At 43.6% G+C, this 21,731-nt stretch overlaps 2 protein-coding genes across 2 annotated transcripts in view; both read right to left on the reverse strand.

Annotated features, from left to right (window-relative positions):
• Window positions 1-17,983, reverse strand: part of LOC131878327 (uncharacterized) — a 20,485-nt gene extending 2,502 nt beyond the window's left edge. The window contains exons 1-6 of the mRNA XM_059224272.1: window positions 17,686-17,983; window positions 15,379-15,864; window positions 12,297-12,485; window positions 11,837-11,999; window positions 6,242-6,576; window positions 5,995-6,172 (exon numbers count right to left, since the gene is read on the reverse strand). Of these exons, the coding sequence (XP_059080255.1) occupies window positions 5,995-6,172; window positions 6,242-6,576; window positions 11,837-11,999; window positions 12,297-12,485; window positions 15,379-15,460 (947 nt within the window). The 5' untranslated portion in view covers window positions 15,461-15,864; window positions 17,686-17,983. The remainder of the gene's footprint in view (window positions 1-5,994; window positions 6,173-6,241; window positions 6,577-11,836; window positions 12,000-12,296; window positions 12,486-15,378; window positions 15,865-17,685) is intronic.
• Window positions 17,984-18,065: 82 nt separating this feature from the next.
• Window positions 18,066-21,549, reverse strand: LOC131878046 (uncharacterized). Its single transcript, XM_059223946.1, has 7 exons — window positions 21,430-21,549; window positions 21,236-21,357; window positions 20,752-21,169; window positions 20,280-20,367; window positions 19,980-20,222; window positions 19,670-19,913; window positions 18,066-19,600 (listed from the first exon to the last, which is right to left on the reverse strand). The coding sequence occupies exons 1-7, from the start codon at window positions 21,547-21,549 to the stop codon at window positions 18,214-18,216; spliced, it is 2,622 nt and encodes an 873-aa protein (XP_059079929.1). The 3' UTR covers window positions 18,066-18,213.
• Between the last annotated feature and the right edge of the window lie 182 nt (window positions 21,550-21,731).

Here is a 21,731-nt window from a genome sequence, read left to right on the forward strand (position 1 = left end):
GACGTCAACACCCAGGGTCAGTTGTTCCTTGGGTGCCTTGAGAAGAATTTGGCCGCGCAGATCCGTCGCGCCACGGCTGAATCCACGCCCGTGTTGGCCGTAGTACCCACTCATCACCCGTCATTTGGAGCTCCTTGATTGCAAGCAGGTTCCTGGTCAACCTTGGTACGCTTTCCTCACCCTCATTGCCGACCTCGCCAACCAGGCCGACGTTGACAGGATCCCATTGGAGGACCTCCTTGTCCAGCTCGCCATCGCCGGCACACTTGACCAGGATCTGAGGAAAGAGTTCCTCAAACTCCACAACCCCTGGCTATCTGATCTCCGTATTGCCCATGCAGCTTACAAAAAGGTCTCTAGCAACATCAAGGTCCCAGCTGTGGTGCGTGAGGTCAAGTCTAAGGCCACTGACGACATTGCTAGGGACGCCTCCAAAGGTTCTGCCTCCTGAAGCCCCGGCTCTTCCGGCTCCACCCCTGGCTGGCACACCAGCTTGCTGTGACTGTGGTCGTGGCCACGCCCCCCAGGCCGATTGCCCAGCTACTGAGGTCACGTGCTCTTACTGCCAGATTAAGGGACACTACACAACTGGACTCAGGAGAGTTCTCCTTTGCAACAAGGCCAAGGCCGCCAGAAAGCGCGACGCCAAGACGGCTTGGGCCCACCAGGTCAAGGAAGTAGAGTACTATTCCTCCGAAGACTCAAACAACGCCTGTATTTCTTCTGTGCGCCTGGTCAATGCCCCTCCAGTACAAATTGTGAAGAGCAGGCCAATGCCCCAGGCCACCATGGATGTGTACAACAAGAGGTCCAAGCGGGTGATTGACGTGTCTGTCACGCTGGACACGGGTGCCATGGTCAGCTACATTGCGTGGAACATTGTCCAGCAGGCAGGCTTCCACATCCTTGCCCAGGACATGGCCATCTCTGCCTGCAATGACACGCCCATTTCCTGTGATGGCATTGTTGACATCCCGATCTTGTATGAGGGTGCTCTCTCAAGTTGTCGGCCATAGTGTCCAAGAGCTTTGACAATGATTTCCTGCTTTCTTATGATGCTTGCATCAAACTTGGGATTGTCTCCAACTCATTTCCCCATCGGCTTGACTTCGTTGCTCATGACAAGTCTCCTGGCAGCCAGAGGAGGGTTGTCAACCCAATCAAGGTGGCTGCTGTTTCTGACGCCCCACCTCATGTCGCTGACCAGCCTGATGCTGACACCAGCCCTTTTGCGGGTCCTGGCGAGGTATCCAAGTTCAAACCTGATGTCTACTCATCTGACTCAACGGAGACCATCCTGCGACGATGTGTTGGTGGATGAACTACCTCCTGATGCTGGGCCCATGTGGGTTTCTCTCGCCACCATCGTTCTCCACAACGATGTCTCCATCCAGCCAGAATAGGCCGCCACCACTCGTACCGTCCCCATCCACTACCGTGATGATGCCCAGGTCTGATGACCCATCATTGAGCCAGTCACTCACCCAACCAAGTGGACTTATCAAGCCCATTTTGTGCCCAAGTCCCTGGGCGGGGTCTACTTGGTGAATGACTTCCAGAGGCTGAACATGGTGGTACACCGTCCCTTCCACCCCTCAAGGTCCGTGCCCAAGCTCCTCAAGCTCCTGGATCCAAGGGCCAAATACTTCGCCCGTTTTGATGCCATTCATGGCTTCTTCCAAGTGCCCCTGGATGAAGCCAGCTCTGCCCTCACCACCTTCATCACTGAGGAAGGGCACTTCCACTACACTTGCATGCCCATGGGCATCTAAAACGCTGGCGACGCCTTTGGCCTCAAGACCAACCTCGTTTTTGTCGACCTGGCCTTCTTGCTAAAGATTGTAGACAACATACTTGCCGAGGCCATGTCATTGGAACAGGCCTGCGCTATCGTGCTTGCATTGTCTTGCAGCGCGCTTGCCGCCTCAATCTCAATCTTTCCCGCAAGAAGTTCCTCATTGCCCAAGAAGTCAAGTTCGCGGGCCACATCATTTCCTCTGAGGGGATCAATCCAGACCCAGCTCACCTGCAGGCGCTCCTGGCTATTCCGGCGCCCAAGAACGTGCCTAAAGTGAGGTCTCTCCTCATTCTGGTGAACCAGATGTCCATGTTTGCACCTGATATCGCCCAGGCCACGCCCCACATCCGCTCCTTGTTAAAATGTCCGCAAGTTTGAGCAACTCAAGCGGATGATGACCTCCCCTTCTGTCGTGCACCCATTTGACCCAGCGCTGGGCACTCATCTGCTCACAGTTGCCAGCCGCCTGGGGCTGGGCTATGCCCTGGTCCAGTACGAGTCTGGGACCTGCCAGCCTTGACTCGTTCACTGCAGCTCCTGCAGCCTGACTAGCGCCCAGGCTAACTATGCTGTCATTGAGCTGGAGGCACTGGCGGTTCAGTGGGCCATGGACAAGTGCCGGTTCTTTTTGCTTGGTTGCAACCTCTTCCATGTGAAAACTGACCACAAGCCTCTGGTGGGTTTTTTTCCATGCCCATTACTGACATTGACAACCCACGCCTCCTCCGGGTTGGGGAGAAGACGTCCGCCTATCGGTTTGATGTCTCCTGGGTACGGGGCAAGGACAATGTCATCGCTGATGCTCTATCCCGCAGCCCCCTGTTCCCGGCCGTCCCGGGGCTAGATTGCAAGGCAGTCATTCCTGTCATCCGCGCCAATGCTGAAGGCCCCCAACTCGTTCCCCTCCCTGATGGCTGCCTCGACGCGCTCCATGCTGCTGCCTGAGCCAACGCTGCTTACTCTGCCGCTGTTGATGATCTTTGTGCCAGCCGGCCCCCATCCTCCAATTTTGGCCTCAGCATTGGTTCTGTGTGGCCCTGTCTCAGTGTCATTGATGGTCTCATTGTCCTGGACAGCTACCGCCTTGTCCCTCCCATTGCCTTTCAATCCAAACTCCTCACCTGCCTTCATGATGGCCACCCTAGCGTTGCTAAGGCCCTGCGCAATGCCAACTAGACGCTCTTCTGGCCTGGCCTCCACAACGGAGTGCAACAGCATGTCTCCCAATGTCATGCTTGCCTATCAGTCTACCCCTCACAGCCTGCTGAACCTGAGATCACCACTGTGACGGCCAGACCCATGGAGCAGCTTGGTGCTGATCTCTTCCCATACAAAGGAAAGGACCTCATCCTTTTTGTTGACCGCTTCTTGGGATACCCCTTTGTTAAAGAGCTCCGTTCAAGTGCTACCAAGAAGATTTTGAGCTTCCTCAAGACTCTCATTCACCTCTTTGGTGCCCTTGCTGTTATCCGTGCTGACAGCGGTCCACAGTTTCGGTCCAAGTTTGAGGAGTTCTGTCATGCCCACTCAATCAAACTGGAGACGTCCTCTCCCTACCATCCCGAGTCAAACGGCCTTGCTGAAGTGTCTGTCCGTGAGGTCAAGCGCCTGCTCAAAAAGTGTGCTCAAACTGGCCAGGATTTCCACCAACAACTGGCCGCCTGTCGCTGTCTGCCCCTCACGGCGGGCTTGTCACCTGCGGAGGCTTTCCTGGGACGTCGGCCGCGCTCCTCCATCCTGACCTTGTCCACACCCTTGCCGGACTTGGCGGCCTTCTCCGCTAAACAAGCATTGGCTGCTGCTGGACGCCGCCATCAGGACTGCACCATCCTGCCCATGCCGACTCCAGGACTCCAGGGGACTGGGTGGCCATTCAAGACCCCAACTCTAAGCGCTGGCTTGACCACGGGACAGTTGTCCTCTTTGACAATGGACGCCAAGCGGTCCGCAACCTCTGATTCTTGCGCCCCTTGCCACCACCTGTCCTTGCCGAGCCAGCCCCACGAGCCCCCCTTCAGATGCCAGCTCCACCGGCTGCTGCCCCGCCTCCTCTTGCCCGCCCTCAGCACCTCCATTGAGCCCCTTATCGTCTCAACCTATAAAATTCTTGGTCATTCCTTTTTCCTTCTTTCTTCAGCATTTTTGTGCCGCGCTCCTCAGCCCGCCCCATTAGCCTTTGCCGGCCCTTAAGGGCTTTTTCAGACCCCTGATTACGTGGCGGAGGTGATGTGTTCTGGGATTAGTAACCTGAAAAGCCATTCATATTTCCCACCTAGCATTTCATGTCAGTTGTTGTGATCACAAGTTAATAAACTTCACTTGTTCTCCAGACTTCGAGCCGGCTACTTCGTGACCTGACCTCAACCCATTGTGTAGGAATGGTCAATATTCCGATAAAATCTACTCTTGGGTTGCTAAAAGTGATGTAACATTGAATGCAAAGAAATCCTGCTCAATGATCTTTGGGTCAACTCCTTTGCATACTCCACTCATAGATATTGGAGGTAAAGATATTGAGCAGGTTTCATCTATGAAAGATTTAGGTCCAGTCCTCCAGAATAATGGAAAGTTTGATGGGCATATCCACTTGAAAGCTGGCAAAGCTTTTCAAACCTGTATTTGGATGCATTGCATGTTTACATAATTCCAAAGATAATGTCACGAAACTAACTCTATACAAGTTGATTGTCCATCCACATCTTGAATATGCTTCACCCATTTGGGCTCCAATGAGTTCAGCAGGTTTGCAAAAGGTCGGACAAGTCCAAAGATATTTCACTAGGAACATCGCAGGAATGGGAGAGCTCTCCTATAGGGAAAAGCTAGAAATATTGGGACTGTACAGCTTTCCGAGAAGGTGCGAAAGTATCTGATACTGTCCGTTGCAAATGTTAAAAAAATGCATTCATGAGCTTTGTCCCAACCCGGGCTTTAAGGTCAATTGTAAGGTCAAACTGTAGAGGCTTAACGTGCGTTTCGAGAGCATCTTCAAGCCTTCGAGAATGCAGTCTAGTTAGAACAATGAAGTCCAACTCTCTTCTTTTGCGGGCTCCTTCATTGTGTAATTTGCCGCCCTCAAATATTCGTAGGGCTTATGTAGGCGTTGATCCAGTAGCAGGATTTAAGTCAGACTTGGACAAGTTTTCGACTGAAATTCCTGATCAACCTTATATTCAAAGATTAGCCAGATCAGCCAACTCCAATTCGTTGGTCGATCAAATAATATATATAAATAAAAGTCAAGTAAAATGAATAATCTTCTCGTCTTGAACTGCTGGGATTCCAATCCCGGTAGCGGTAAGGAAGTCCGCAAAAAAATGTTACTGTAATTGGCTAAGAAATTTCATTTATGGTAGGAAACAATTGAAAACAGTTGAAAGTTGGTAAATCTTTTCAATCATGTGGTTGGATATACCGCACGTTTTAGACCAGAGATAGTGTCACGATGCTAACTCTGTACAAGTCGATTGTTCAACCACATCATGAATATGCCTCGCCCATTGAGGCTTCAATGAGTTCAGCAGGTTTGCAAAAGCTCGAGCAAGTCCAAAAATGTTTCACTAGGACCATTGAGGGTATGAGAGAGCTCTCGTATTGGGAGAGGTTAGAAAGGTTGAGACTGTACAGTGTTCAGAGAAGGTACGAAAGGTATCTGATATTGTACGTTTTCAAAAGCATTTGAGCTTTGTCCCAACCCAGGATTTAGGGTCAATTCTAGTGACGGTAGAGGCTTAATGCGCGTTTTGAGAGCACCTTCAAGCCCTCGAGAATCCAGACTAGTAAGAACGATGAAGTCCACCTCTCGTCTTTCTCGGGCTCCTCCATTGTTTAATTTGTTACCCTAAAATATTCGTAGGGGGTTGCAGGTGTTGATCCTGTAGCATCTTTTAAGTTAGGCTTGAACAAGTTTTTGACTAAACTTCCTGATCAACCCTATATTCAAGGGCTAGCCAGATCACTAACTCCAATTCGTTGGTCGATCAAATGATATATAAAATAAGTTAGGTAAGGTGAATCAGATTTTCTTCTTGAATTGCTGGAAGTTCCATTTCCAGTAGCGTTAAGGAAGTTAGCAAAAAAATAACAATGATAATACATTTTTAATCTCTTATATGGTAGTTTTCCATGGATTAAACATTGAGTTCTGTTCCTAGCAATCAACTTAATAAAACTAGCATGTTTTGTGTTAAACTCACATTGAATTATTGAGGATCTGCAAATCCGAGTTGAATCCAGGGATCTCTTCTGCCGCCTCAACTTTCTCAGGGGGAAGTTTGACATTCTGTATTTTCGGACGTCCCCGGTTTTCATTCGAAGGAGACCGACCCTCTTCCACAAAAAGCAAGTCAATCACACTAATATCTTCGGTAGGTTCTAAGATGAGATAATAAAAACTATGTTCAAATTCACATTTATCCTTCCATCCCTACCTAACCTCATTACCCAAGTTTAAATCCACTTCTGCGTCATTGGTTTGCAATGCGTCAATTCTCCCGCCAAGGTTTGAATGATCCTGCTTCGTTTCCCGTTTTTCGTCCGATTCCATTTTCCGTGCTGTGAAACCCGGGTAGTCGTCGTAATAGTATTCGTATTCATATTCCACCCCATTCATCGTGACGGTAGGGTTGGACGTTGTAGGCGTGTCTGGCTGTGATTTTTCGGTGGTAGAAGACATTTTCGGGTCTAGATTCGGGGCCGGAGTCATTGTGTTCATATTGATAGGCTGTGACCACGGAATTCGCTTGGAATTGCATCCTGGAGTGTTGCAGAACATCACCCTATTCAGATTTACATTACAAGAAATTAGAATTAAGTGCACGTGGTTTCCTTAGGGTTTAAAAATCACTAGAATAGAAATAATCTCCCTTTCAAATCGTTTCAAGCCGACGAGAGTCAAAGCGACAGCTTGATAATTAATTTGACCGGCTCTCCGTTGGGATTAGCAAGTGAGAAGACGACATTTTCTGTTTTGAATATGGAAAATAGACTTAATCAAGATTGTCGCCAAGAGATTAAAGGGGATTCGGATCTCACCATTTTCTGTTAATATTCCTCCTTGGTATGCTTCATATTTCATGTCAACCTCACCTTGATTTCAAACCTTCGTGTTATTGTAATTTTTATTCAATCACTGTCAGATATATACGGCTGCATTTTCAACCTGAATAGGTATAATCAAATTTAACCCGAGTGTGATTAGAACTGCTTTTAACCCTAAGCATGATCGAAAAGTCCTGGTGAACTGAGTGTGGTTGATTATTTTTGACCACTTTCATGTTAAGAATCAAACTTTGTTAATAGCGAACACCTACAGGGTGACCAGTATTAAGCGGGACAGAATACTGTTTTATGCCTAATTTATATTTTTGAAGCCTGCGCCATTAAATATTAATGGTCTCGGATTGATCAGATATATGTTTAACACCTTTGGTAAAAGTGTAATTCTGTGTGATCAAAATCAGTCCCAGAACATGGATCCAAAAGAAGCAGTAATCGGGCTTCATTAAGCAGGGAACAGCATCCGGAAAACTTGCGAAGAGTATGAACAACCACAAAATGAGCAAACAGCAAAGATGCTTTGCCATAAACCTGGAGAACATTCTGAGAACTAGAGGGCGATATTTCATCTCCAAAAACTAGCCTCTGTCATAGTGTGGGCTGCTGTGACATCCAATGGTCTCAAACCGCCCTTTATCTTCATACCCGAGGGTGTGAAGGTCAAAAGATCACCAAAAGGGCCCCAAACCACACGGCTAACGGGAATTTTTTTTGGCACCCTTCCTCTCCAAACCACAACGTCGTGGACTTTTCCATAGAGCCCATTTGTGAGATGTAGGTCGTGGTCAAATCGTCCTCCAATGTCGGTCCCCTCAATCCCCTCTATTCCTTTTGCTTGATTATTGAGAATTGCAATTTGGTTCAATGAATGGAAGCTATTGTGGGAGAAAATTTGCTCAATTCTAATACGGTCATTTCTTGCGTTTTTTGATAAGAAGCGCATTACATCACTAAAAGCAATCTGGAATCAATTTTGAAAAGTAAAAATAGCAATGACTCATATTTCTATAGACCCGACCATGAAACACGCCCTTCAAGGAGGTTCTCGAAGCCTCATTACGTAGAGATTTAAGAATACCCAATGTACGATACACTTACTTCTTTCATGGCATAAGCAATATGTTTGTTGAAAATGAGATTGGACTGGAACATCAATTCTAGGATTTTGATAGCCTTCTATAATGACTAAGGATATTGTTACAAGTACATTCAAGACTTTATCATGAGCCTGGTACATCCAAGGATTGGACCAAGAAAGATCAACCAAAGTTAAAACAAATGCCTGCTGTGAAGTCAGTATGGAAGGTCATACCCATGACATAGTTTGTGCCATCCTTTTATTTTACTTGTTAGGTTATAATGATCAATCACTTTTTCTCGTACCAAATATCCTTCACAAATATAACATTTATCTTTAGTTACTGGAGATGAGTCATAATTGTTGAGTATCTATCTTCAATTATATTCTGAGCTTTATTAACATATTCTTGGAAAATATTCATGAAATCAATAATACCTTATCTCTCTTTCACTCTTTCCTATGCAGGAAATTTTATATTCGTACTAAGAAATATATTTCTATACTCATGCATTATGACTGTACGTAATTCAAAAGATAATAATTCTTGTTTAGATTCAATGATGCAATTACTCTTATATCATTTTATGTACTCTTTAGTGGCAGTTACATTGCACTTCCCAAACAAAATTACATTTGTGTTTGTTGCCTCCGTATCTCCATGAATCTTATTAGGATCATTAGTTGTTTATGAAAATCTTCAGATTTAATCATGTTTTTCTGAATGCACATTATGCATGTAGTTTTCATACTATATTCTTCGTGCTTTTTACATGCCTTACTTGACATTTGAATGATTCCTTCAGTATTTGCACAAAATTCTTCATGTTCTTACCACAATTCTAATTAATCCTTAAAAGCATAACATTTTAGACGTATGAGATTAAACGTTCCCTTGTGTTTTGTTAGATGTTTCAAAGCCCTTGACATGTGTCTTATTCCTACAAAATGCCTTTCTCCCACTTCATTTGGATAAAATGATAAATTTATTGCCTTATTTGGATCATCTATTTTCATGCAAATTGGAATTGGTGATGTATGAGTTCCATCGCCTAAATGCTGATGAATGAGCTGTGGGGAATGGCTGGATTAACTTGCTCAAATTTGTGTTTATTTCGTTCATTTTTCTCCAATCAGAGCTCCAATCAATTTTGTCAAGATGTTTTTCATGTATACTTGGTCTTTCTGGGTTACTTCTTGCATATAACAATGAAGTTTAAACTTACTGAAAACAAAATTCATTGTCATTTTATTTTCAAGTATGCCTTAGTTGTGCTTGATTCATCAGATAGAGGGATACATGCTGAAGTTTTTGAAGGATCCTATTTGCTGTTTCTTAATCTAATCAATTGTATTCCCCTGTGAATGAGGCCACTACAACGCCCTTCATAATTATCAAATTGATGAATCCTTGATGTTCGTCATATATTTGAAAAAATCAGAATGTAAGACTATTCTCCCTGGAGAGGCTTGAGAAAAATGCTGCAGTTTTAGGTTTTCAAATGCCATTTTTAACGTTGTGATGTTGTATATTTGGGCCCTACCTCGCATATCTTGATTCAAAGTCACATGGAGAACTTCCTCATCTTCAAATATGTGCTTTTAGATCTTCAATCCACTCTTGACTAATGTCATCATTAATGATTGTATTTATTTTCCACGTCCTTTCAAATCCATTTTCTCCACTTACATTTTCGAGAATTCTTGTTTTTGCCTCTTTTTCTGGTAAATTAATTCTTCCTCTTCTTTTAGGTACTGTTTTTGATTCATTGTTGGTCACTCTATGCATTGGCAGTTCTTTCAAATCTTAGTCTCTATTCATTGATTATCCATTCTGTTTAATAATAAATTCTAATATTCTTTTACTTTATCTTCTTTGGCAACTTCATTACTTTTTTATGGGATGGCAAATATTTTCAGAAGGTCAGACAAATTTAGTCCCGTTAAAATTTATCGATTTAGAAGTGAGGGGTTTCTGCTTTCCTATCCTTTTAATGAAATTCTTGCACCATCCTTTTATTCTTCTTGTAATTTTGCGTGTATTGGCCTGTCTCTGACGTTGGGGAATTAAACACGCGACAACGATTGGGTCATTCTTGGCGGTTTTAATTGTTTCACCAAAATAGACAAAATTAACACGTGGTTCTCAAAACCAACACAGACGTGAGTCAGAAGGGTTACTGGCTTCGTAAAAATAAGGGGACGAAATTCAGGGTGGCAGCCTGAGAATACAGTCGTTACACAGCGGATAGTTATTTTCTTTAGCAATTTATCTCATTCTTGATGCAGTAATAACCATATCATTTTTAGCTAAATCATAAATGTTTTTCAGGAGGGTTCATCTTGCAGTAGCTTTAATTTTGGTGTTTTAAAACTTATATTTATCATACTTGTCTAAAATCTCCCGTATTCATCTTGTCGAATCTGTCAAAACCTTCTAGGTTTTGCGAAGCTTAAGGTTTTCGCCCATGTAGCAGTAATTTTAGTTGAAAAAAGTTCCATGCTTTAGGAACTTAATGTATTTTAGTAGTTGCTCGTAATTCTGAAACTCTGCGAGATTCAAGCGTTTCTACATTAGGTCTATTTTCAGTAATTATGGTTTTTAATTGGAAACGTTTTCTCCTCAAGTCAATTTTTATGGGCATCAATAACTTCTTTGTGTGTTTCAAGTTAGGAACCGCATTTAGGTGAAGTACTTTTCATGGTCAAAATATAGGTATCATAACATAAGAAACTTGATTTTTAACCTAAAAAGGGGTTAAAAAATGATCAACCACACTCATTTTGAAAGACTTTTCAATTATGTTAAGGTTAAAAAAATTCTAACCACAATGGGGTTAAATTCAATTAAACCTATTCAGGTTGAAAATCCGGGTGGGTACCCGGTTGTGCTTGAATTAAAATCTTAATTACGCAAAGGTTTGAAATCAAGGTAGGGCACCTTTTGTGTGGTTGACATGAAATATGAACCATGAGAAGGATGAACATTTACCGAAAGAATGGTCTTATTAGGTTTCTCCTTTGCCATCTGCTATCGCCACTCACAACCCACTGATTTGCCTGTCAATTTAGGAGGAATTTTCTGCCCAGGCCATTTCCCACTGCGATTATCACTGGGTTTGGTCGAACCGTGTATGTGTGACAAGGATAGATTATTGAAGTAGCTTTTTTTTATCACCCAAGATAATTTAACAATTTCATTTGAGCATGATTTTCAAGTGTCTTTTGGACCGCATCAATATCTGTTCGTTGCGAACAAAATTTTTCGCATGAAAAAGGTTACCAATTACGTTCTCATATCTTGGATTGATGATGAGGCATGAAGTAGGCAATATCTTCAAAGTTCGTACATTTCCCAAGTGCTCTAATTCTTAGAAATTGGTATAACGTGAGCTATTTGTCTTTTAGTTCTGCGAGCTCCAGCCATTGAGAGCAAGGACTATCATTAAGTGGTAAAACCGCAAGGCCAAATTGTCACACATTCCCATGTCTGACTAATGCGTCCAAGTTCAAAGTGATGTAATTATGTGATTATACATCAGCAAAAAGCAAGCACAAATGGAGCAGTTAACAGAATTTGCAAAGAGAAATCGGTCCATATTAATATGTCGGACGGTAGCGGCATTTCGTTAAATACTTGACCTTAAAGAAAAAAAGGATTGACCTCAAGTCAACGATACAAAAGAATGTGCTTTTACATGCAACTGATCAAGATGATTTTTCAATTCTTACAAAAGGCGATCGGCCGTGACTAAAGCTTTGTCCTCGGAATGTTGTAACTACCTTGTACTCTGCTTTCAATTTACTTCAAACCAGATTGAATTTCTAGACTTTGCTTATTTCGGAACAACCGAGTGTGTGTATCAATTTCAGTCGTACCAACATGACTCCTATAGTTTTACCTGGTCTGAATGTGGTCATCTTGCATGGTTTGCGATAAGATTTCCGCTCTAAATTGCGTTGAAGTGGCCAAGGGTGGCGGACTCGCCGTCTTCAGATGATGATGTCGGGTATCATTTAAAGCAGAACAACAGCCGTGCAAGAACACCTCGGCCGCTGCAGAATCTAGATGAAAGAGGAATAAATTGAATTCCATTTTCCTTATTAGCACTGTTGCTGCCTCTCAATTGATTTCTCAAGGGAGCATCGTTCTTTTCCATTCCATGTGCAAGTAAAGAAAGCGAGGGGTTGGTTCTGTTTGAGAAACCTTGCTGAGGGAGACTATTTTAGGATGGAAAGTTCTCCCCCTACTCGGGTTTTGATAAATATTGACCCATATTTCCGTGGTGCACATACACATATAGTGCGTGCTTCACAGGCGTGTTTTCTTTAGTACAAACTTAATTATGGCTCAAAACTTACGCCCCCAGAAATCGATGTACATGTATTCCCTAAGTGAAAAACAGCAGAGGTCATCGCCAGGGCACTGTTTTAAGTAGCTCTCTTCTTTTTGAGCGATGTCGGATTCGAAGAACTGGCACTCGTCAAATTCCTTGATGCCCATTAGGTTCGTACCATCGTACATGATACCGCACTCGTGACAGGAGATCCCTGAAAATGATGAATCAATCGTTGATGAATGTGGTATAACGTTGTAAATTCACTTAGTCATACTTTTTATCCAATAGAACGGTTAACGTTACATTAACCAATGATGAGGGCTGGTGCTTTGTTCCAACCCTAAAGTAGGGCTAGGGGTTTCAATAAAGGACATTTACGCCTCATCAAAAGGGAGGGGCATATTATGTACAAATAATTTTTAATCACACAGAGTACAACCTCCTGTAAAATGATTATTCGCCTGTCAATTTTTTTCAGAATTTTACCCATAGAGAGTTTGAAACGTCTCCCAGAAGAGTTGATTCAAGGTGGGTAAAAAATGTTCGCTAAATAATCTCTTAACAAAGTCTGGCATCTTAGAGCGTATTTATTCCGTCTTTGTTCATTTTATTTGCACGTTTTGTTACATTTTCGGCCATTTTTGCACCTTTACTTGTACGTTCAGGCTTATCTTTTTGCACTTTTTTTGTCTCTAAAAGGGTTTGCATATTTACACTTTTTGCCCCTTAGAACTCATCAGGTATTATTTATCAGATTGATTAAGGATCCAAAAAAACGTAAGGGCTGGTCTGTTAAGCGATTTCTAGTTAGACATGACCTTGAATCAAGTTTCTGATCAACTTCATAATGCTATTTGAGGGTCTGCCATGTCGGCCATGTCGAGTTTTTGGGTGATTATGATAATTTTTCAACATTAATATGAGTGAGAGTCGTAAATAAATCATTTCATTTGCACATTTTTTGGGAGTGCATTTTTACATGAAAAAAAAACAGGATACCTCCCTACATGCATAGAAGGACCCATCAATATTCAATCCACATCATATTACAATCGTTAAAACGCTAACACTAATGGAAATATGAAAGGACACCTAATCCGAAAAACTAAGAAATATACATTTAGACTTAATCCACGAGATGGGCCCCCTTTATAAAAGAATGTGAGGAATGAGACGCCAATGGTATTTCCAAAGATTTTGCAATATCAACTTCTAGAAAGTTTATCCAAAAAGAAACGTTACAAGATTATAATCTTAACGCTTGTTATTGAATGCATTCACATCCAGTGCTCTTGTTTCCTTTGTGCAGACATTTTCTGCATAACAGGAACTTCAAATTCTTTTATGCTGCCGGAATTTCAATTTATGTTGAATTGTTTTCAAGGGCTTGGCATGCAATTATTATACCAGTTGAAAATAAGACAAATGATCTCACAAACAGATTGGTTGAGTAAAACAAAGTTCGTAAAGGATCTCTTCCAAATCATGTTACCGCATAGATGTGACGTTCAAAATAATTATCCTTGCTTCTGGATGTCCTTACGAAATACACCAAAAAAGGTCTTCCAATTTTTCTTATCGTCCAACCCATTACTTCAACGCGATGATTATTATTGCTCCCACTAGGAAGTCCACCTCATTTAATTTGTTATATTAAAAACACCCTCAAACCATTCAGGTTTGTAAACAGACCCCACTAGAAGCCATACGAAGACTAAATAGACCTAATTGTGTTGCATGTTGTCTAAAAAGTGCTGGTAAAGAATTCTGCTCTTTAATCTGTAATTACTCCAAGATGATCGAGGTGAACAGCCCTGAACAGAACCACCAAAGGTCAGCCAATCAGTAGTAACTGATGAACAGTTTAGCAGGACATGAAGCTTGACTTCTCCCCTCGATCAACAACTGTGCTTTTGGATATGATGGTATTGAGGAGGGGCCTCCCATCCACCAGCATGTCATGGTTATCCTGAACATTAGGCTGAAATTGTCCACTGACGAGCTCTTGGTGCGACGTCAGTGAGCAAACTGAGAGAGACCTTGATGCGAGTGTGTGCGAGTGTGTGCATCAGGCATCGATTCAAGTGTGGACATCACGGCAATCAAGTGATCTTTCCATCACAGAAGACATTCCCCTCCCTTGTTTTCCCCCTCCAGCCCTTAAGAATTCAGATGGTGGCAATCTCGGGAAGATGCCTCACTTTTCTTTCATGCAGTGAGAAGTGAAATTATGGTATTCCTGGACAACGTGGAGTCATCCGATGCAATCCATTCAAGACATTCTGAACTCCCTCGGATACTCGGATGGATTCCAGACTGCTTCGTCATTGTGATAATGGAAAAAGGATAGATTGACTTTGATCGAGAGATCAAACCGTGACTCCGTTTTGGGCACGGTTAAAGCAAATAGCAAATTGGGCTGAAATCAATGGGATTCGCCACTGAAATACCTCACCTCGGATTCTTGCCATAACTCAAGCCAACAAGACGGGGGAAACAGTTGATTGCCGGATTGGGAATCGAAAGAAATATGCAATAATTGACATTTTACCATCGTCGCCAAGGCTCATTCAGGAGTTGCCAATTGTACCGCAAATGTTGAGAAAAAAAGTCCGAGACCTGTCCCATTTAATTACCTAGAAACTCTTTTGAATACGTAGAGTGTGTGTGAGAGGGACAGATAATCTTTTATTTCTCTCTTGTTAATAGCCCGTTGGGTGGATAGAGATCTACTCAGTTCAGCTTTTTTTTAATTATTAGTTTCACTTTCAGTATAGCAGTAAAAGGAAAGAATGCCGTCGTTCATTGACCAGGATAATGTTACGCTAAATTGTTGTCATCGTCTGCTTTCACTTTACAAAGTCTTTTGTGGACGGGTCTCAAAAAGTAACTCGATTGCTTGCAAGGTTTCCTTCCGAGCACGAGTTTGAGTTTGTATAGCAATAAATGAGAATTCTCTAATTAGTTTTTGGTTCTAGGTTTCGCAGATAAAACCACAGTTTATGGATTTAGCACAACTGCGAGAGATGAGAACAACTCGTGACTTGTAGGTACACAAAAGGAGTTCTGTTTAGAGCCTCTTTCTGAAATGGAGGAATGCATACCTTGAACAATTCTCCACCAAAACGAGCTGAAGACAATCGAGCAGAGGAATGAGAATTCACAAAGTTTCTTCTTGCGAGACATTGTCCAATTACTACTTCCCAAAGTTACCCTTACTTCGAGATTTCAGGAAGTAGCTCAGCGTTCGCTGATCGTGGCTTGAACATCGGGCTCAAATTCATGGCTCAAAAATGGCAGCAGCACCATGATCACTTCATTGCACTCTATTTCTGGTCTTTAGAGGTCCATTACTGGCACGATTGATATCCTTGGGAACTTGAGTGGACAAGCTAAAAGTACGGATGTCCCGGAGACTGTGTTGCCTTTGATCACTTGAGAACGCCGAACACCGTATGATGTGAATTTAATCCATTCTTCAACTCAAGGCCGTACATGAGGTAGGACACGTAACAGTAAGTTAGTGGTGATGCTTTTGTCTGAAGCCTTCATGTGTCACTCATTGACTTCGATCACATCTGGGTAGGCACCTGGAATTGAAATCAGAAATGATTATGTAGCGAATCATTCCTTGGAAGATTCTTGTCGTCTCGTCGGTAGATATGAAACATCTGATTAACTTGATCCACTTCTGTCTAGGGCACGAAATCACAATGGCATTTTTCCTTTGCTCTGCTCTGCGATTGTTCTTTAGCCACGATGTCAAAATGAATTATGTATGTACTTTCGCGTTTTTGGTGGCAAGGGGCGGTAATAAGCGGGATTTCTTTTATGTCTCGAGGCCCGCCATTGTTCTTAAATCACTTTTTTAAGCTTGATTTTGGTTTTATTGTAGAGACTGGCAGAAGGATGGAAGGTCTCGAGGTTAAAGTGGGAAGGAGAACTGTTGTTGTGGTTAGAGTCGTTTCCTGTTAGATTAGAGGAGCCTGGTTAGCATCTCGTGTCGTACCTTTCTCAAGGAAGCTCTATTTGAGACCCGCAAGTAGTATCGGTCACGTTGTTTGAGATCAAAAGTGCTCTTGTGCCTTTTAAGAAATCGCAAGGAGTTTAGGGATTCTTCTGAGAAGTTTTTCTTATGGCTCAAGTTCATTTTTAGGATGAGAATGAGCACATTGATTTCAAAATGACGTGTTCCTATATCTTATGGCGATAATTCATTTTCTAACGTATGTGCAAAATGAATCACCCAAGGCCCATTATGTTCTTCAGCTCGACTCTTGTGAAGCAATCGTGATCTAGAAATCTTGCACTAAGAATCGTCTCAAGACCTCGGGCATTTTCCCCAAATCAATCCTTTTATGGGACTGATTTGAAAATACTAGCAATTCCAATGGCCGATTCTCGATTGTCAAAGCATCTGAAATCTTGTGGAGCTATTTCCAGCTGACACTTGCCCAGATAGGTGGTCATAGTTCAGGAAAACAACGAAATAAATGCCTCTATTTCTTTCAATGGCACCATCTGACTCGAGGGTAGAAGGTATGGGCCATGTGCCAGTCATTTCAAACCCAAATGGCCATTGATTAGCTAGCCCAACCTCTCCTTGGATACACCCAAGCTGGCCAAGTACGTTGCTTCATTTTGCTTTGAGAATCCAGATGAAGCTTCCCCGGTGACTTAATCTCTGTATCGCTTGATGAGCGTCCGATCGATGCGATCGATTTGCCATTAACACGGTTCAAAGATGTGCGTTGTACGGTAGTGCCACTAACCGCGTCGTATCCTCTGAATCCTTTGGAAACAAGTATCTCGAGAACCGCATTGCATTGATGAAAGCGACTGTTTCGCTCTCGGCCATACTGTATGTAGTAAGTGGTTCCCTTGCAAATTTTGTTTTGGCCACGGCTCTCACCACTGGGGGCTTGGTATTCTTGAGTCTACGTCGCGAATTCAGTCGGGTATATGCGAGGATATGAGGTGGGATGGTGGCTACTAAAAGGAATGCCTGAGGCCTATTTCTTCGATCCTCGTCCACGGCAGTCTCAAAATACATTTGCAGGGTAATCTAAAGGTTGAAAGCAGGACTAGCCAACCAACCACCTGATGCTCAATCCATCCAAATGACTGTCTCTAAAACATTGCGAGCTTCAAAACCGCTTCGAACGTAGATCTATTCAGGCCTACAGAGGAGCTAGGGCAGTGAATCCACACGTTTACCAATGAACTAAGTTTGTTTCGCGTGGTTCGAATTCGGTGAAAGTAGACATTTACGACCAATGGGAAACTTGATGATAGAGGAATAAGAAGAGACTTGCAATTGGTATACTTGTATATGCTTCGGACTAATCCATCATTTGCTTTATCTTTCTCTCCTCTCAATGGTTTGTTAAAAGATGGATCTTGGACAGTACCTGTATGCTGTAATGAGTTAATGAGCTCAGTGGCAATGACGGATGCTCCGTTCTTCTCACGGTGAAATGTCAGTCCATCCAGCGAAGAGATGAAAACTTAACTCCATCTAAAGCACACAGAGCAATATGATTGAACAACGAGATCCGCAATAGATAGGTCTCACACTCACATTCGCACTGGTCAAGATCCCAATTCCAACTGAGGGTTGGTGGTGGATGTGGACAAGGATTGACGGTGGGGACGACGCTTCAATTTGACGATTCAGGGCGAGGAGAAGGAGTAACGAGGAATACATGTCGTCGTACTTCTGTACTCTGCAGAGGTGCATTAGTAGTTGCATGGGATCCTACCTCCAACAAAAAGAGTACGAACCGGGGAGTCCCAAACCAAGTGATCAATTTATTGCAAGAACTGAGCAATCACAGGCGCTCAAAGAGCAGAACATAAAAGGCGAACAAGAAAAATGAGATAAATAAATAAATGACTTATAGAATTAGACAGAATCAGACAAATTCCCACCACCGCCATCATTTTGAGTATCGATGCAGTACGTCTTGGTGGCAGAATGGTGCCAGCCAAAGAATTCCCAACATTTGCAGAACTTTACATCGATTCGGAAGGGTTTGATCCTCCAATCGTTCAGCCGTGATTGCGTTGGCTTCGTCTTCCGCCCTTAGCACGGCCTTGGCGGCGGCCATGACCAGCTTTTTTCCCATGCCCATTCCTTCGCTGGTGTTTGCCTCCTTTGGAAGTGCGTTTGCCCTGGCGTTTCTGTTTCTTGGCTCTCTGGCCGCCCTTTCTTCCTCTGCGATGGTTCTTTGAAGCCTTCTTGCCGCTTCGGTTTTTGCGGTTTTTCTTTTGAAGGTTTCGCCCATTCCCTGGGCGATTTTTTCGATTCCCACGTCGGTTCTTCTGAAGTTTACGCCCATTCCTGCGGCCATTTTTCCGTTTTTGATGTCTTGACTTTGTAACATTTCTGCGTCCATTTCTCCGTTGTTTCTGCTGAAGTTTCTTACCGTTTCTTTTGTTCTTGTTTTGGCGCCTTGCACCAGGTCCTCCTCGTCCATTCTTCCGTTGCTTCTTCTGTAACTTTCTTCCATTCCTCCTTCCATGTTTCCTTTGTTTCTTCTGGAGCTTTCTTCCGTTCCTCCGTCCATTCTTCCGTTGTTTCTTCTGAAGCTTCCTGCCATTCCTTCGTCCATTCTTCCGTTGCTTCTTCTGAAACTTGCTTCCATTCCTCCGTCCATGTTTCCTTTGTTTCTTCTGAAGCTTCCTACCATTTCTTCGCCCATTCTTCCGTTGTTTCTTCTGAAATTTTCTTCCATTCCTTCGTCCATGTTTCCTTTGTTTCTTTTGTAGCTTTCTTCCATTCCTCCGTCCATGTTTCCTTTGTTTCTTTTGTAGCTTTCTTCCATTCCTCCGTCCACCTTTTCGTTGTTTCCTCTTAAGTTTTTTTCCCTGACGTCCCCTATTTTTCCCATTGCGACGTCCTTTGCGATTGATGTTCCGTCCATTCTTGCGGTTCTTCTTCCTCCCCGGCGAAAATTTGTTCCCTCTCTCGGCTTTTCCGTTCTGAGCCTTTCTTCCTTGCCTCCGGCCTTTTTTCTGGACCCGCTTCCCCTTTCCGGATGAACGCCTTGATTGCTTCCCTTTCGCTTTCTTCTGGAACTGCTTGCCACGGCCTCTTCGATTGCGTCCTCGATTTCCCCTTCGAGATCGTCTGTTGGAGGACTGCCTGTTACCGATTCTACCTCGACGGACACCTGAACCTGTGGACTTGTTTGAACTTGAACGGCGCGAGGAGCGGTCAGAAGGACTTGAAGCGTTTGCAGCAAAGGGGGCAAAATTGGCGCCACTCCTTCTTCTTCCTGAACGACCCCTTCGTTGAAGGCCTGTAGCTGAACGATGAGATTGCTGGAACAAAAGGAAATAGGACAATGAAAGAAACGATCTAACAACAGTAATAAAGGTTAAGAGCCGTACTCGGTTGCGTTTAGGACCATTTTTTCGACCGTTACGAGAGTTTCTTCCTGCCTTTGCTTTTCCTCTTCTAGCTGAATTTGAGAGATCAAAAGCTGAGCGAGTTGAGGATTTGCCAGAATTGCGGCGAGGGCTGCGTCTTGTGCGCCCTGACTGGTCACGGTTAAGGCTATTGATGACAATCGATCTTCCAAGTCGATTTCCTCTTGACTGGGAGTGATCAGTAGATTGAGATTTTCTCCCTTGCCTATCTGGAGTGAACGTTTTAAAAAGAAGATAGTATTTTAAGTGATTTCTTCGCCGTTATTCTTACCTTCTTCGGGAGCTGCAGTGGTCTCAGGGACTGGGGTTGTCTCTGCCGCTGGCGTAGTTTCAGGTACAGTCGTGGTCTCAGGTGCTGCCGTAGTCACGGCTTCTGTTGTCTCCGCCACAGTCGTCTCGGCTACCGTGGTCTCGGACACCGTGGTCTCGGCCACCGTGGTCTCGGCCACGGTCGTTGTAGCTATCGTGGTCGTAGCGATTGTTGTCGTTTCCTCCGTTCCCACGGTGGTTTCGTCTAAGGTGGTGCTAAATGTTACGGTCTCGCCCTCAGAAATTATTTTGACTTTAATACCGAATTCTAGAAGCTCTGGAGTGAGCGTGGTGGTGTCCAGGGACGTGGTCGATAGTTCTGTGACGACCTCGGTGGTTGCTGTTGTTGCCTCCGTGGTAGGTATGGTTGTTTCGGGGAGAAAAGTAGTCGTTTCAGTTAGGAAAGTAGTCGTTTCAGGGAATAGGGTGGATGTCTCTGTAAAAAAAGGGGTGGTCTGTGGTAAGATGGAGGTTGTTTCTGGTAGGAACATTGTGGTTGTCTCCGGAAAAGGCGTCGTTATTTTTTTGTAGTATGGATGACGATATTGAAGTTTGCGAACTTGATGCCTTCCATGGTGTCTCCTGCCGTTTCCATGATTCCTGTTGTATTGACGATGAGGAGAGCTATGGCTTTTGTGTCTTGCTTCATGTCCCCTTTGGTGATGAGTGTGTCCATGATATTGATAAGAGATTTGGCCTTCATTATTTTGTGAGCTTGGAACAAAAGGACTCACGTCTAAATCATATTCGTCATAAGTATAATCGAGAATCGGAGGCTCAATTGCGAAAGGTCTAGTAGAAGAGGATGGATTCTGATACCCTAGATTAGCCAAACCAAACTTAGATCCTTCGGTCGTGGACGAGAGATGAGTGCCACCATGGGGAACTCCATATCCTGGAGTAGGTGGTCTGTATCCCGTACTAGAAGAAGAGCCTGTACTACCCCGATGGTTGATTGAAGGTTGTACATCTGGAACACCATATGATTGCTCAGGAACATTTGGTGGTACTCCATATGTAGGAGAGTAGGAGCCGTCATGAGGTGGGGATGATGGGGTGTCATAAGCTAATGTCGATGTTGAATGGGCATATTGGTAGGAGGATCTTAAGGAATCGCCTAGAGCCTCAGGGTTCTCAATGTTCTCGTGATAACTGCAAAATTCCGGCCGCAATCATATACGTTCTCAAAAATGACAAATATGGACTACAATATTTTACCTGTACATGTATCCGTCGGGATGTTTGTAAGTTACATTGGCGTTGAAACCAGAGTTATCACTGACCGAATAACTTATGGATTGTTGTTGGCCGTGGGCATTGGATACCTCGTAAGCACCAACCTTCATGATCAAAAGAACCAAAATAAATTTTGAAAAAGATTACATTAAAAAAAGATGAAGTGTTTTTCTTACCACATCTTTTCCTTCTTTGGCCTCGATTTGTCCAAAATTAGAGTCCGGTTGATCCACACTGTAAGCGTATTCGTAATTATCGCCATCGACCTGAAATAGTGTTTGAAGTGCAAGGCGCATATTCTACTTGAGGATCATATTGGAGCTAATTGACGCACCTTAGAATAGGGACTGGATATTTGATTGGAATCCAGGAAATTTTTCACTAGATTACTCCGAGTGCCGGTGGAACAAAGCCAGATCTAAAAGGTTTTTGAAAGATGGATCAACGGACGCAAAGCTTGACTAAACACGTCCATTTC

The sequence above is a fragment of the Tigriopus californicus genome, chromosome 3 (genome assembly GCF_007210705.1).
Source record: "Tigriopus californicus strain San Diego chromosome 3, Tcal_SD_v2.1, whole genome shotgun sequence".
Classification (NCBI taxonomy): domain Eukaryota; kingdom Metazoa; phylum Arthropoda; class Copepoda; order Harpacticoida; family Harpacticidae; genus Tigriopus; species Tigriopus californicus.

Coding starts and splice junctions, on each gene's coding strand:
- LOC131878046 (XM_059223946.1), bottom strand. CDS start 21,549: ATGCGCCTTGCACTTCAAACACTATTTCAGGTCGATGGCGATAATTAC. Junction 20,368..20,751: donor ATGACGAATATGATTTAGAC/GTGAGTCCTTTT, acceptor CCTACCACGGAG/GCAACAACAGCAACCACCGA. Junction 19,914..19,979: donor CACTGCAGCTCCCGAAGAAG/GTAAGAATAACG, acceptor CACTCCAGATAG/GCAAGGGAGAAAATCTCAAT.